Here is a 16,152-nt window from a genome sequence, read left to right as displayed (position 1 = left end):
CCAGAGGTGCTCCTTGCTGACTCCTTTGCAAATGCCCAGCAGACACCCCTGCATTCCCTGCACTCTGTGCTTGCAGAATAGTGAGTTCACCTCTAGACCGAGCCCAGGCCTGGCACTAAGAGTGGTGGCTGAGTGGTGATGTGTTGGGAGAATGCTGGCAAGGCTCTCACTGAATGCCATCTTACTGCCTCTTCCTCATGCCTCTTCCCTGTCTCCTATCCCTGGCCTCCTTCTCCTCATTCCCCATTCTGTTCCTTAATTTTCCCATCCTGCTCCTCTGCCCCCAGTCCCTTTTGCCCCTGCAGAGTTGAAGGTGCAGGCAAGGATGGAGTCCCTGGTCGTGTCATGGCAGCCACCCCCTCACCCCACCCAGATCTCTGGCTACAAACTATATTGGCGGGAGGTGGGGGCTGAGGAGGAGGCCAATGGCAATCGCCCGCCAGGGGGCCGTGGAGACCAGGCTTGGGATGTGGGGCCCATCCGGCTCAAGAAGAAAGTGAAGCAGTACGAGCTGACCCAGCTAGGTGAGGAGGGCTGGGGGAGCGGGAGAGAGGGATGTAGCTTCAGGGGGGACCGGGCAAGCTGTGTGAAGGAGTTAGAGATGGGATGCTTTCTGTGGACGGGAGAGTGACCCCAGATGTCCCCCTAGCTATTAAGCCCTGTAACCTTCCCCAGTCCCTGGCCGGCTGTATGAGGTGAAGCTCGTGGCATTCAACAAACATGAGGACGGCTATGCAGCAGTGTGGAAGGGCAAGACGGAGAAGGCGCCCGCACCAGGTGAGGGCCGTGGGGGAAGAAGGCGGGGAGGGCTCAGGTGAGGACTCTGCTAGCCACTTCCTCTTCTTTTCCTTTGGGCCAGCCTGGTGAACAGGCACTTTAGTAGCCTCAGCTCATGCTCAAACCCATTCTCCTAGGATTAGGGGTCCTCTTCTAGCTCCAGAGAGCCTCTGTCATGGAGAGAAGCTCGTCTGTTCACGGTCTTAGGCCTGCCACCTTATTTTCATTAGCCATGAATAGTGCTGATTTCCAAAGTTCAAACAGAGGGAAACCCTATGGTTGATCAGTAACTCCTGACCCCAAGTTTGACCTTAAAACAAGTTTTTTTTAAAACACATTTGTCTACATCACACTATCAGACTATCTCTCAAGTCTAAGAAGAGTGAGTATCCCTATGTGACCTAACGGGAAACTGAGGCTCAGAGAGGAAAAGGAACTTGTCCAAGGTCGCACAGAGCCTAGACTAGAACCGGGACTCCTGGTTTCCAGGCAAAACTCTTTCCACTGCACTACACTGCCTTGTGGCCCTGTATTGAACACCTCAGTTACCCATCATGACACTCCCTCACCCCTAACTTCCCAGCCACATGGTTTAGCAGAGGGAGTAATCAACCAGAAGCCATGAAGCCTGGGTTCTTTTTTTTTTTTTTTTTTTGAAACAGAGGAGTCTCATTCTGTTGCCCAGGCTGGAGTGCAATGGCATGATCTCAGCTCACTGCAACCTCTACCTCTTGGTTCAAGCAATTCTTGTGCCTCAGCCTCCTGAGCAGCTGGGATTACAGGTGTGCGCCACCACACCCGGCTAATTTTTTTTTTTTTTTTGAGATGGAGTCTCGCTCTGTCAACCAGGCTGGAGTGCAGTGGCCAGATCTCAGCTCACTGCAAGCTCCGCCTCCCAGGTTCACACCATTCTCCTGCCTCAGCCTCCGGTGTAGCTGGGACTACAGGCACCCGCCACCTCGCCCAGCTAGTTTTTTTGTATTTTTTAGTAGAGACGGGGTTTCACCTTGTTAGCCAGGATGGTCTCCATCGCCTGACCTCGTGATCCGCCCATCTCGGCCTCCCAAAGTGCTGGGATTACAGGCTTGAGCCACCGCGCCCGGCCTAATTTTTGTATTTTTAGTAGAGACGGGGTTTCACCATGTTGGCCAGGCTAGTCTCCAACTCCCGACCTCAGGTGATCCACCCACCTTGGCCTCCCAGCCTGCTGGGATTACAGGTATGAGCCACCACACCCAGCTGAGTTCTAATTCCAGTTTGTTCATTTCTTCATTCAGCAAATATTTCACTAAGTGTCTACTAAGTGCCAGCTCTGCTTTGGGAATTTAGTGGTGGACAACACAAATAAGGTTCCTGCTCTCATGGGGTTTATTTTATGTTTCTATAATAAACACTTATAAATATAGTGTTTATTATATTTCAGACATTTCCTATCTATTTTTAAAATATTAAATAATTTAATCCTCATAACAACCCCATGAGGTAGGTGCTATCATTAGAATAGTGAATGGAGACACAGAGAGGGTAAGTAATTTCTCCAAGGTCACACAGCTAGTAAGTGTCAGAGCTGGAATTTGAACCAAGGCAGCCTGGTTCCAGAGTCTGGTTCCATGGTTATTCATTGCTGTGATTTGCTGCCTCTCTCTTTATTACGTTCTTACAGACTAGTGTTCCACAGTCAAAAATCAAATTCTTGGAAGCCTCAGTTGCCTTATCTGTGAAGTAGGAATGATGCTACTCAACTCACAGGATCAAAGGAGAGGGTCAAAGAAACAGCCTTGGGAACTGTAAACCACTATACATATTTAAGGATGAGTATCCTCCCTTCCCTCCTCACACTCTAGTTTTCACCTTTCAGACATGCCCATCCAGAGGGGCCCACCCCTGCCCCCAGCCCACGTTCATGCAGAATCAAACAGCTCCACATCCATCTGGCTTCGGTGGAAAAAGCCAGACTTCACCACAGTCAAGATTGTCAACTACACTGTGCGCTTCAGCCCCTGGGGGCTCAGGAATGCCTCCCTGGTCACCTATTACACCAGGTGGGGACTAATGCCTTTACTAATGTAAAGAAGGAAGGAAGAGCAGGTGGGGGTGGGGGAGGGAAGGCAGCAGGTGGTGATCAGGGAAGGGCCCCTGGGATTCAGGAACACGTCATGGCTCACCCGTTACACTGAGGCCACACAGAGGGGCTGCACAGGGTCCACGTCCTTGCCTGCTGACCAGATGGTAGCGAGGAGGCCATCCAATCCCGTCCCCTCACAACACAGCCTTGTTCTCAAACTCTGGAGAATGTGACACAGGACAGACCTGTTTCTCCAGCCTCAGAGGGCTCCCAATCTGATGGTGAAGAGAGCCCTGTCCCTGTCTCAGAGCTGCTCCCTCCACCGCGTCAGATGGGGAAACAGAGCCTGAGGAGCCTGAGGTTTGGCAGAGGAAAGTCGCATAAAAAGCAACTGATATATACTATTGCCATGAAGGCAAAATTAAGCCAAAGAAAAGATGCATCAGAGATGATTCCATAGGTGGAGAATAACTTGGATTAATCCAGGAAGGTTTCCTGGAGGAGGGGGCCTGGTTTCGAGATGAGACTTGGAGCAGCATACATCCAGACCTCTCTGTAGGTCCCTGGGTGGTGGCAGTGGCCTCCAGGTCAGGGAGCAGCTTCCCTTCCCACAGTAGAACCTGGGGCTGGGGCTGACAGCAGGGGAGTAGATTTGGAGGGGTCTCTGCCCTGCTGGGAGAGTGTGCCTGAGAGCACTAGTCATGTTTCTTGCCTTAGCAGTTCTGGAGAAGACATCCTCATTGGCGGCTTGAAGCCATTCACCAAATACGAGTTTGCGGTGCAGTCTCACGGCGTGGACGTGGATGGGCCTTTCGGCTCTGTGGTGGAGCGCTCCACCCTGCCTGACCGTGAGTGGCTCCCAGCCGCTTGCCACCAACCCATCTTTTACCCAACTCCTTCTTGCCCCAGCAGCAAGAAACATCCCTCAGAACCCCAAGGTTGGGCAGAGCTGAGGGCAGAAGAGTTTCTGGGAGGGGAGGAATGTTAAGTCCCTCCAGCCACACACACTGTCTTCTAGAATTCCACAACTAGAAACCAGACCTCATCTTTGCTTTGTGGCTTGTTCCATGAAGAAGGAAGAAGGGAGGTCATGTCCTCATGCTCTGTCCCCCAGCTCTGATGTCTCTCCCCATCTCCTCTCCTGCACCCCAGGGCCCTCAACACCCCCATCCGACCTACGACTCAGCCCCCTGACACCGTCCACGGTTCGGCTGCACTGGTGCCCCCCCACAGAGCCCAATGGGGAGATCGTGGAGTATCTGATCCTGTACAGCAACAACCACACACAGCCTGAGCACCAGTGGACCTTGCTCACCACGGAGGGTGAGGGCTCCTGCCCCAGGGCATCTGCCTAAGAGCTTCCCAGCCTCTCCCGCTTCCAGCAGTGAGAACAGTGCTGGGGTTTGTTCCAGGTGCTTCTGGGAGAAGCAGTAGAAGCTGCTGCCTACATGGAGAGCAGACTTTCCCAGTCCCACCTCCCTGCCCACCTCTGCATCCACCCACTCCGTCCCACCATCCCTGCTCTCCCTGCCTCCCTCACCCCCAGGAAACATCTTCAGTGCTGAGGTCCATGGCCTGGAGAGCGACACTCGGTACTTCTTCAAGATGGGGGCGCGCACAGAGGTGGGGCCTGGGCCTTTCTCCCGCCTGCAGGATGTGATCACGCTCCAGGAGAAGCTGTCAGGTATGACTGCAGGGCAGCCCAGGGTTCCCAGAGGCCCCTGGAGTTGACTTCCAACCCCCTGGCTGTGGACACAACTATCATTTCATTATTTTGCACAGCTGTCCTCCTGGTTTGGTGGGAGCAGAGCAAATGTAAAGGGGAAATAGGTGTGGTTCAGTGATGACTTGGTTCAGATGTCAGGTTCACGGGCAACTGGCTTTTTTTTTTTTTTTTTTTTGAGATGGAGTTTCACTCTTGTTGCCCAGGCTAGAGTGCAATGGTGTGATCTCAGCTCACTGCAACCTCTGCCTCCCAGGTGCAAGTGATTCTTCTGCCTCAGCCTCCCAAATAGTTGGGATTATAGGCACATACCACCATGCCTGGCTAATTTTTATATTTTTAGTAGAGACGGGGTTTCACCACATTGGCCAGGCTCGTCTCAAACTCCTTACCTCAAGTGATCCACCCGCCTTGGCCTCCCAAAGTGCTGGGATTACAGGCATGAGCCACTGTACCCAGCTGGGACTGGCTTTAAAGACCAGTTTCTTTGGGAAATTGCTTTGATTGGAGGATTAACTTGGTGAGGCAATGAGCTTTATGGGGTGGAGGTGGACAGCAGGACTGGCTACATAATTTCCAGGGCCCAGTGCAAAATGAAAAGGTGCTATCCTTTATTTTAAAAATTAGAAGTCGGGCATGGTGGCTCGTGCTTGTAATCCAAAATGCTCATGCACTTTGGAAGGCTGAGGTGGGAGGATCACTTGAGGCCAGGAGTTGGAGACTGGCCTGGACAACATGGTGAGACCCCGTCTCCACAAAAAATTTAAAAATTATCTGGGTGTGGTAGCTTATGCCTGTGGTCACAGCTGCTTGGGAGGCTGAGGTGGGAGGATCACTTGTGCCCAGGAGGTTGAAGCTACAGTGAGCCGTGTTCATGCCACTGCAGTCTGGCCTGGGTGACAGAGCAAGACCCTATTTCAAAAAAAAAAAAAAGAATTTGAAGGTAGTGACAGCAGAGCATTAACTCAAGCGTGGGGCCCACCCAAGCATGGGGTCTGCGCACCTGCACATGTTGCACACCCATGCAACAGCCCTGGGGGCAGGCAACACATGTTTCACCAAAGGCCAGTTTGAGGAGGAGAGACCATAACTTCTACGTGTGTTCTGGGGAGGACAGTCACAGGGAGTGGTAGTAGTAGTTTCTGTGAGGCCACAGGGACCTCCTGTCCTTGTATCTGAAGATTGTGAGCATCTGAAGGGTGAGGGTCCGGCTGGTGTCTCCTGAAAAAGCCATGGATAGTCCTGATCCATGCCCTGTGCCCTTCTTCTGTCCTGACCTGTTCTGTGCCTCTCTCTCCCCCACCAGACTCGCTGGACATGCACTCAGTCACGGGCATCATCGTGGGTGTCTGCCTGGGCCTCCTCTGCCTCCTGGCCTGCATGTGTGCCGGCCTGCGCCGCAGCCCCCACAGGTGAGCAGGGGAGCCAGTCTGGCTTCAGGGAAGGGAGACTTCCAGGAAGGGCTGCAGAACGGGCCATCGGGGAAAGCGGCCATGACTTGCCCTTGGCACTCCCAGGAGCCCCGTTAAAGTCAGGACTCTGGGATGAAGGAATCAGGAATGATGTCTTCATGAGAATGGGGAGTGGACTTAGGAGAGCCCCTGGCTACCCCCCTCAGCAAGGCCACCAGAACTGCCTCGCTCCCACTTCCTCTGTAGCTGCCAGCGTCTTGGAAAGAGGGGGCCCAAATCTCCAGATGCCACCCTGTTTATAGCATGAAGCTGTTTTGAACAATAGCAGTTTTTCTTACTCATTGCACAGACCAGGAAAGCAAGTCCCAGAGATGGGCAGGAACCTGCCCAAAGACATAGGCTGGACCAGATCCCAGTCCCGCCCGACCCTTTACTCTGACCACTGTGCCTTGTTTTCTGTCTTCCCTTCCAGGGAATCCCTCCCAGGCCTGTCCTCCACGGCCACCCCTGGGAATCCTGCGCTGTACTCCAGAGCTCAGCTTGGCCCCCCGAGTCCCCCAGCTGCCCATGAACTGGAGTCCCTTGTGCACCCCCATCCCCAGGACTGGTCCCCGCCACCCTCAGATGTGGAGGACAGGGCTGAAGTGCACAGCCTTATGGGTGGCGGTATTTCTGAAGGCCGGGGTCACTCCAAAAGAAAGGTAGGTCAGAGCCCCATATTGGGGCTCATTTCTAAGTAGGACACCAAGGGGCGCCAGAGCACAGCGCGTGGCTGTGTGAGCACGGCCCTACCTTCCCCTTCGGAGCCGGCTGCAGACGCTAGGGCCTCTCTCCCTCCTCCACGGAATGGTTGGCTGGTCAGGGAAGCACATGGGCCTCCATACGCTGGCAGAATAGGTCGGCCTGGTTCTCACGAAGGAGAGGGCCTCCCAGCAGGTGACCCAGGATAGCCAGAACACCCAGCTCCCTCCTCATCCCTGGAGCTGGGGAGACCTCTATGACCCAGCCATCCCCGTGTGGGGAGAAGAGGCCAGTTGGCTTGACTGTGGCCAAGTGGGGCTGGGACCAGGATAAGGTGAGGCCTTCGCAGGGCTGGTCCCTTTCATGCTGGCAGGGGTGGCACATCCCACCCGACTCCGACCCGTCCTCCCTTACTCTCTCCCCGCCTGGCTCAGACACCGCGGGCTTTGCAGAGCGTCTGGTGTTCTGCTCCTCTGTAGGAGGACTCATCCTCGATTACCCCGCTGACTCTCAGCCCTTTCGGTGCTCCTCCCTGAGCCTTGGGGAGGGAGAGAGCAGCGGGTGACAGGCTGGATCCTGCTCTCCCGGGGCCCGTCCCAATTCCCTCCCCTGGGCTTCCCTCTCCCAGCCAATCCTGGTTGTGCCCCTTAGTGTCCCCTTCTTTCCCCTGTGCAGATCTCTTGGGCTCAACCAAGCGGTCCGAGCTGGGCTGGCTCCTGGGCAGGCTGTGAGCTGCCCCAGGCAGGCCCCCGGCCGGCTCTGACCCGGGCCCTGCTGCCCCCTGCTGGAACTGGGCAGACGCTGTTGCTGCAGGCTCTGGTGTACGACGCCATAAAGGTCAGCGTCCTGGAAGGAAGGGGCAGGAAAGGAGGAAAGGGTCTCTGTGCTAGTGAAGAGGAAGTAATGAGTTCTCTGGAGACCCCTGGGTGGTAACTTCCCCGGGGATAGAAGTCTAGTCAGAAGACCCCTGGAGCCTCCAAAGGTTGAGTAGGGGGAGGGCAGGCCAGTTTGCACGAACCTGTTTCAACCTGGGTTGAAAACAGTCCCTCCTCTACCCAGACCTAAGTGGGCCACAGCAGTTTCGTGGATCTGAGGGTGTGGCTGGCCTGAGCATGCTCAGCCCTTCCTCCTCTCCCCAGAGGCCCTGAGTCCGGTACTCCTGAAACTCCTGGATGAGGGCAAATGGGAAGATTCCATCATTCCCTGCCTTCGCATAGGTTCGAACAGTTCCTGTGTATCCTTTACCAGCTCCCATGTGATACCTACTCTGATGAAGGGTCAGTCTCTCTGCCCCATGTAAGCTGGTCATTCTGATGATTACTCTCAGAAATGGTCACTTGGTGTTCTCTGCTCTGATCAGGGCAATGGGAGGAAGAAGTCACCCCCAGCCTGCAGGAACCAGGTGGAGGCCGAAGTCATTGTCCACTCTGACTTCAGTGCATCTAACGGGAACCCTGACCTCCATCTCCAAGACCTGGAGCCTGAGGACCCCCTGCCTCCGGAGGCTCCTGATCTCATCTTGGGTGTTGGGGATCCAGGGCAGGGGTCAGCCTGGCTGGACAGGGAGCTGGGAGGGTGTGAGCTGGCAGCCCCTGGGCCAGACAGACTTACCTGCTTGCCAGAGGCAGCCAGTGCTTCCGGCTCCTACCCAGACCTCCAGCCAGGCAAAGTGCTGGAGGAGACCCCTGGAGACAGCTGCCAGCTCAAAGCCCCCTGCCCTCTAGGAGCCAGCCCAGGCCTGCCCAGATCCCCGGCCTCCTCCTCTGCCTAGCTCCTCCCAGAGGGTGTAGTTTGGGGTAGGCAGGTATGGGTCACACAGGATGCAACACCTGTGGCCATGCATGTCCACATGTGTGCCTGTAGATACATCATCAAGCCCTTTGGAGCTTCCTAAGATGCTTTGGCTGGGGGGAGAGGAAAACATGGATTATTCACTCCCCCCATACTCTTTGTGATACACATGTGACATGTGAAAGACATACGAGACACAGCTACATGTGATGTGCACATGTGTGAAGTGCATGTATGTGTACTGGTTGGTGAGCTGGGAAACCTTGGCCCAGGCAGTGGTCACTACAGCCAGATTGGTCCTCCAGGTCAGGACGGTGCCCCAGAGTGGTCAGTCCCCAGCCCTGTGGGCCCCCACCTCCATCACCCAGCCTTTTATTACACACTCTGAGAGTGTCTCCAATGCCTGTCTGACAAAGACAGTCCCAGCCCATTTTCCTGTCTGGCTGGGTTGAGTGCAAGCAGACTCTGAATGCCTAGCATTTCAGCTGCATCACCTCCCAGCTTCTTATTGCCCAAAAAGAGAGGGTGACCCTGGCTCCCCTCTGAGCAACTCTGCATTTAATTTTGTAATTTGGGAAGTGCCTGGTTTTGAAAATCCGCTTTCTCTCACTCTTGCCCTCCTTCCTTGCCCCTGGCTGCTCTAGTGGTCTGTCTCCCAGTCACCTCACTCTCCCAGCACCAGTGCCCTTCTCTTGCTCCCAGGTACTCTTTCCTTCCCTCTCTCCTATTTTCCTTCCTCTGCTATCTCTCGCACCTCTCCCAGACTGTGTCATCTGGTTCTCCTGCCTGGGTTCAAACTCTGCACCCTTCTCTAACAACGTGACTACCTCATGTGTGCTTCAAGGCCCCCGTGCCCCTCCTGTATCCGCGGCTGCCATGCGCTCGCCTGCCATCCTCCTGCCTCCTCTTCACTCAGTGCTTCTGCTTGCCCTGCCCCAGGCAGGCCGCCCATGCCCAGTGCCCGGCCGGTGTGGGGAAGACCTGGCTTCCCTGCATCTTGACTTTGGGATTGGGATCCGAGGGTTCTCCATGGATGGATCCAAGTCAGAGGGGAATGTTTGAGACAGGGAAGGGGACTGTGATCCAGAGGCTCAGAATTAAAAGATGCCCTCCCTTCTATGCAGGGGGTCAAGTTTACTGGATGGAGATGATTTGGGGCCTTTCTTCCAGAAGAAGCTAAATGAGGAGAAGGGGAGTGAGAGTTCAGGGAGGCCCTTCCCACCCTGTGAAGCTTTACTTGATCTGGGTTGGGGATGACAGAAATGTCACTCTCTGGGGTGCTGGCAGGGAGGTCTTTGCACAGGAAAAGGATTAGCTCATTTCAGTTTGTTTTTTCTTTAAATTGAATCCTCAAGTCATTTTCTGTTCACCTGCCGCACAGGGACAAGCTTGACTTCTATTTTATGTGTAATGAAAACAATGTCATTGATTTGATTTTTCACCTCAGCCCTCTCGTAGGAGCATAGAAAGTTAGGGTCTTTACTCCCTAATGGTGTCTGATCGGCACATCAAGAGTTAACTCTGGCTTCTGAGCCAAATTCGAAATAACCAATCCATTTTTCCTTTTTTTTTTTTTTTTTTAATGGTGAAATGTCTCTCAGCACAGTTGCGGCTTCCTCAAACCCTGAAAGCATCTGTGTTTATTACACTCGGGTGTCACTCACTGTTGATGTCTGCACCTACATTTCCACCTCCTCCCCCTCCTTCAGCCAGCCTATGATAACACTAAAGATTATTAATGTTGGTTTTGTATCTCGTTAAAGACAGAATTGTCACTTGTACTATTTCTGTAGCATTCAGCGCTGCTGTGGCTAACACCACTGTGTATGTTTCATCATTGCTCTGAAGGTCAAAAGCCTCATTTTATTTTGCTGGTTTGATTTTTTTTTTTTTTTAAGAAGGAAAAAAAAAAAACTGCCCTGAATTAAATGGCTGTTTTAACAGTAGGCTCTTAGCATTACACCACATAGTCATTTTTCATGTTCTTGTTTAACAGGCACTGAGGTTCTGGTTTAAATTAAATAGCTGCAAATGAGACAATTTATAACCCATTAGGTTGGGTGGAAAATTGTTTCTCAAAAGCAAATAAGTAATAAATCTGGTATCTGCCTATAACTCACAGTTGATAAGAAAGTGGCCATTTCTCACTAGCATTATATATGATTTGGGCTCTGGGTAATTTGGAAGTGTTAGGTTTGTGTCTTTGTAGCAGTATTTTTATTAGAAAAGAATCTATTGGCCTTTTACAGGGTATTAATCCCTTTGTCACCTACCATTGATGCCTTAAGTTTTTTGAGTCTCAATTAAAAATCTTCCTTTTCTTGATGCATGACAAGTGTAATCAGTACTTGCTCATTTATTCATCTGTATTTAGTTTATGCTGTACTATTTAATTATCCTTCCAGCGTTTTTCTTCTCCTTACAAATATGATATTCTTTAGTGTTAAGCTAAGGCATTGATTCATGTATCTGTCCTTATAATGAATTAATAAACTATTTTCCAGAAATGTGGAATTCTCTTCTGGAACCATTGACTATGACTAGAATTTCCTCAGCCTTTCTGCCCTATGGAGTTTATTTCTTACTGGGATGGGAAATGTTGTTGTTGTTGTTGTTGTTGTTTTTGAGACAGGATCTCTCTCTGTCGCCCATGCTGGAGTGTGGTGGCACAATCATAGCTCGTTGCAGACTCAATCTCCTGGGCTCAAGCAGTCTTGTCACTGCAGTCTCCCTAGTAGCTGGGACTACAGGCACATGCCACCATGCCTGGCTAATATTAAAAAAAATTTTTTTATAGAGATGTGGTCTCGTTATCTTACCCAGACTGGTCTCGAACTCCTGGGCTAAAGCCATCCTCCTGCCTCAGCTTCGAAAAGTGCTCGGATTATAGGCATGAGCCTATGCCCCTTGGCCCAAAATAGTGTTTTGTTTGTTTTTTCAGACTAATCTCACTCTGTCACCTAGGCTAGAGTGCAGTGGCATGATCTCGGCTCACTGCAACCTGTGCCTCCTGGGTTCAAGTGATTCTCTTGCCTCAGCCTCCCGAGTAGCTGGGATTTCAGGTGTGCACCACCACGCCCGGCTAATTTTTGTATTTTTAGTAGAGACAGGGTTTCATGTTAACCAGGCTGGTCTCAAACTCCTGACCTCACGTAATCTGCCCACCTCGGCCTCCCAAAGTGCTAGAATTACAGGCATGAGCCCCTGCACCCAGCTCAAAATGGTGGTTTTTGAAGGTAAAGAGCAGGTGGTCATGGGAAAGAACTAAACCATCTTCCTCCCTCAACAGGCACTTAGGAAAAAGATGTAAACTTAGGAAAGATGCGTTCTTTGATGGCACTTCCTTAGACTCTCTGGGGATCTCTTTCCATCTGGGCACACATTTCTCTGAACTTTTTTGGGTGCAGGAAAGAGGGAACAACTCCAGAGATTTGGGCTCCACAACTATTCTTTATAACTCTGGTCACCAACATTATTCATGGCCACACAATCACACACACGTGCACTGTGTGTACAAGCTCAGAGACCCGTAGATGCATACTTGCCTTCACAAACACCCTTGTGTCTGTCCGTTAATGCAAATGTACACACAATCTCACGCACAAAACTCCACACTCACACCCCACACACATCTTGGCATCACAGTTGGCAGCTGCTGTCTGCTAAGATCTTTACAGAGTCCAGAACATGCTTTCTATTGGAGGGAATCAAGAGCTGGAGGCTGCTTTGCTTGGGACCACCCCCAAAGTGGCTGGTGGGCCAGACCCAGAGTTAATTGACAGATCAGACAGAGAGATACTGCACATTTTGCACTCGGCAGAATAGCCATTATTTGCATATCACTCTCAGACCAAGGGTTGTGATAAAGAAGAATTAAACACTTGTCAAAATGAATTTAAAATGACAGCAATTCAAGACACCAATTTGACCTCTTCAGAGTCCAGGACAAGCCAAGAAGGGGTTGTTGAGAATTCAAGCCCTGCAGGAGGGAGTTCCAGGATTTTAGGCCCAGGGAGGGCTCTTCCCCTCCCTTTCCTAAGGCCAGTAGACCGCCACTCCCACCCTTTCTCACAATGAAATCCAATAGGGCTTTGGCGCATTGGGATCCTCGACCTAGAATTTTTCCATTGCTTCCTGCTGCTCACATGCCTCATGTCCTGCTTCTCAGGCTCATCTTCCAGTAGCTACCCAGAGTGAATATTCCTGAGCTATGCCAACCCCATCATTAGTAAACCTGTCCATCTGCAGGCACTCTGATTTCTGGAGGCCTGTACTTCCTTACTTACTGTATCAAAGTTAGTTTTTTGTTTGTTTGTTTTGAGACAGAGTCTTGCTCTGTCGCCCAGGCTGGAGTGCAATGGTGCAATCTCAGCTCACTGCAACCTCTGCCTCCCGGGTTCAAGCTATTTTCCTGCCTCAGCCTCCCGAGTAGCTGGGATTATAGGCGCCTGCCACCATACCCGGCTAATTTTTTTGTATTTTTAATAGAGACGGTGTTTCACCATGTTGGTCAGGCTGGTCTCGAACTCCTGACATCAGGTAATCCACCCACCTCGGCTTCCCAAAGTGCTGGGATTACTAGGCATGAGCCACTGTGCCCGGCCCAAAGTTAATTTTGTACATAGTCCCAAAGTTCCAGAGGTGGTATCAAAAGAGAGACTTAGTTTTTCCTCTGCCATCTCAGTCCATTGCCAAAGGAGCAAATAGATACATTAGGCCAACACTGATTGATTGATTGATTGATTGAGAGAGGGTCTCTGTTGCCCAGGCTGGAACACAGAGGGACTACAGGCATGCACCACCATGCCTGGCTAAGGTTTGTATTTTTCATAGAGACAAGTTTTCACCATGTTGCCCTGGCTGGTCTTGAACTCCTGGGCTCAAGTGATCTGCCCACCTCGGCCTCCCAAAGTGCTAGGATCACAGGTGTGAGCCACCAAGCCTAGCCTGCCACCTTTAAATCTCTAGCTCCTAGAACTTAGTAGCTGCTCAATAATTTTGATGGACTAGTCCGTCATGCTGGACTCAACAGAAGACCATTTAATAGCGAATGACTGAGATTCAAGATCTCTGAGGGCTAGTATGGGTATGTCTCTGCTAAAAGACTTGCTTATCTTCTCTAACATTCTCACATGGAACCTATGTTGTCTCCTTATACGTTCTCTGACGTGAACGATTGAGGGCCTTCTTTGTGGCGCAGAAACATTACTGGGAATTTTAAGTTTCTATGTGCTTTTCCAGTTACCAGGTCATTTGTCAGGACCTCTGCGGTTTAAAGGTCTCTAGGGATGAACAGGAGAGATAAGATTATTTTCATCCTTCAGATGAGCTCAGTGAGAGTGACTGGGCTAGGCAGCAGGCAGAACCCAGGTCGGAAGCCAGGCCCGTTTAGAGCTCTCATTGTCCTGCTGGGTCCGCTCTCTCCAGGCAATCCTCCCCAGCGGAGCGCCAGGACTCCTCGGCCCTGAGAAGCCAGTCTTGCAGCTACAGGATCTATCCTTTGAGTGGAAGGACCAGAAATCCATGGAAAACTTAATCTTTGACAACTTTACGCAGCTTTTTAGAGAATTATCTCTAAAATATGGACTTGGAGGAGGGCGCAGCAGAAAGAGTGGGTCAGAGCAAATCCCGCAGCTGTGAGTGTCTTTCCGCAGCCTGGACCCACTCCCCAGTCCGCTGGGTGTCCACTTCCTCAGCCCCCCAGGTCCCAGGCTAGCCCGCGGGGAGGGGATACCCGGCTGCAGCCCGGGACGGCGCCGGCCGCTCCAGCCACAGTTCAAAGCGCAGGGGGCGCGTCCGCCGCACAGCCGGGAATGTCCGGCCGCTTAAAGCGCTCGCCGGCTCTTTTGTTCCCCAGACCGGGCCTCCGGGGAGAGGGGGCAGGGGGAGGGGACCGGGAGCGGAGAGGAGAGAGGAGGGGGGCGGCGGGCTGGGGAGGAGGGCGGGGCGGCCGCGAGCGGTGCGAGTGTGCAGCGCGCACCCCGGGCGAGGCTGACAGATCGCCCGGGTGGGTGCAAGATGGCGCAAGCGGCGGTCCCCCTGCGCCCCCCGCGCTCCTGAGCAGGCATGCGGCTCCAGTCCCCCACCGCCCGGGCTCGGCCCCGGCCGGAGCCCCAGCCCCGGCCCCGGCGCCGGCCCCGCGGGACGCTGTGAGCCGCGAGAGGCCCGGGAGCCGCGCGTCGCCGAGCCGAGCGGACCGAGAGCCCCATGGCTGTGCAGCGCGCCGCGTCTCCGCGCCGCCCGCCCGCCCCGCGCTGGCCCCGGCTCCTGCTGCCGCTGCTGCTGCCGCTGCTGTTGCTGCTGCTGCCCGCGCCGAGCGAGGGTGAGCGAAAGCGTCCGGCCCAGGCGGCTGCGGACGGAGCCAGGGGAAGGGCGAGCAGGGAGGGAGCGGGCGCGAGGGGCGGACCCGGGGAGAGCGGCGCGGACCCCGCACGGGAGGGACCCAGCGGATCGGGACGGGGAGAGGGCACCAAGGCCGGACTGTCGGGGGCCCTAGGGGCGTGCTGAGGACGGAGCCCCCCGGAAGAAGACTGGGGCAGGACCCGGAGCCCAGACTGAGGGGCAAGGAGTGCAGCGAAGCGGGAGCAAGCGGAGCGGGCTGGCGTGGAGACAGAGGGAAACGAGCCAGGGGAGACCGCACGGCTAAGCACCGACCGAAGCGGACGAGCTGGGGTGCTCGGTGCCCGGCCGTGGATATAGCCCGAGGCAGCCGAGGCAGGGGACAGCAGTCTGGGGGGCGGACAGCGGGACCCTGCCAGCTGCACTGGGCGGAGATGGCACGTCCCGCATTTGGAGCTGGTACTGGGCTGAGGAGTGCGCGGGAGAGCCGGAGAAGAGGAGGAGGGAGATTCCTGGAGGGCGGCGCGTGGCTAGGAAGCGACCCGGGACAGAGCCCGTGAGGCAAGGAGAGGAGAAGCCACCAAGAGCGAGAGCGAGCGAGCCGCGGGGATGCTCACGTGCCCCTGCCCTTCCCCGAAGCGTGCACACGCGAAGACCCTACCCCTGGCTCTCGCGGTCCGCCAGCTCCGCTGCCTGGAGCTCGGTCACCACCACGCTCTTCCCTTTAGTGGCTGCAGTGGTCCCATCTCCCGGGAGGGGAGTGCAAATCTAGTCCCTTACCCTCCCACATCAAGTTCCCCACAGACACTCATCTGGGCTATTCTGTCTCCACTCATCTCCCAAGAAGTAGAAGATCGCGTCCGCATCAAGGAAAAACTTTATCCCCCGACAGCTATGCCGGGGTTGGATTGGGGGCTAAGACGGGTGAACTCATGACATGGGGAAGATGCGCAGGGGTTTGAATAAGTGCGATCCTAAAAAGTCTTAAAACATTACATCTCCCTGGGCCGGGGGCGCGGGGCGGGGGCAGGGGGCGCGGGGCGGGGAATGCCTATAACCCAAACGCCCCTCCTTTCTCCCCTCCCACTTCCCCATCTCCCCCAGCCAGGGAGGGCCCTAGTCTGCTGGGGAGGGGCCAGCTCCAGGATCGCTAGTTATCTGGAAATGTGAGGAGGGGTCTGTGACTGCCCTTTCAGACCATGTGGGTTCATTCCTCCTGGAGTGGAGTTATAACTGGTCTGGTACGTTGCTTGCTGGAGAAGTTGGTGACTTCTCCAGCCTTCATCATGCCTGGGACTGGAGTG

At 53.8% G+C, this 16,152-nt stretch overlaps 2 protein-coding genes across 11 annotated transcripts in view; both read left to right on the top strand.

The window, feature by feature from the left end:
- IGDCC4 (immunoglobulin superfamily DCC subclass member 4) overlaps positions 1-11,016 on the top strand; it is a 42,312-nt gene extending 31,296 nt beyond the window's left edge. For 2 of the 8 annotated variants that reach the window (XM_045395609.3, XM_005559818.5), the window contains exons 11-20: positions 288-524; positions 676-777; positions 2,636-2,819; positions 3,563-3,690; positions 3,995-4,165; positions 4,389-4,526; positions 5,872-5,977; positions 6,450-6,678; positions 7,394-7,555; positions 8,079-11,016. In XM_045395609.3, the coding sequence (XP_045251544.2) occupies positions 288-524; positions 676-777; positions 2,636-2,819; positions 3,563-3,690; positions 3,995-4,165; positions 4,389-4,526; positions 5,872-5,977; positions 6,450-6,678; positions 7,394-7,555; positions 8,079-8,489 (1,868 nt within the window). In that variant the 3' untranslated portion in view covers positions 8,490-11,016. Of the gene's footprint in view, positions 1-287; positions 525-675; positions 778-2,440; positions 2,557-2,635; positions 2,820-3,559; positions 3,691-3,994; positions 4,166-4,388; positions 4,527-5,871; positions 5,978-6,449; positions 6,679-7,393; positions 7,556-8,078 lie in introns of those variants that run through there. The other 6 variants (XM_045395608.3, XM_015452961.4, XM_073996060.1 and 3 more) reach the window with 5 other exon arrangements.
- Positions 11,017-14,470: 3,454 nt separating this feature from the next.
- Positions 14,471-16,152, top strand: part of IGDCC3 (immunoglobulin superfamily DCC subclass member 3) — a 51,393-nt gene continuing 49,711 nt past the window's right edge. For all 3 annotated transcript variants that reach the window (XM_045395606.3, XM_015452958.4, XM_005559816.5), the window contains exon 1: positions 14,471-14,831. In XM_045395606.3, the coding sequence (XP_045251541.2) occupies positions 14,717-14,831 (115 nt within the window). In that variant the 5' untranslated portion in view covers positions 14,471-14,716. The remainder of the gene's footprint in view (positions 14,832-16,152) is intronic.

Source organism: Macaca fascicularis, chromosome 7 (assembly GCF_037993035.2).
Source record: "Macaca fascicularis isolate 582-1 chromosome 7, T2T-MFA8v1.1".
NCBI classification, from domain to species: domain Eukaryota; kingdom Metazoa; phylum Chordata; class Mammalia; order Primates; family Cercopithecidae; genus Macaca; species Macaca fascicularis.
This window is presented reverse-complemented; position numbering and strand designations above follow the sequence as displayed.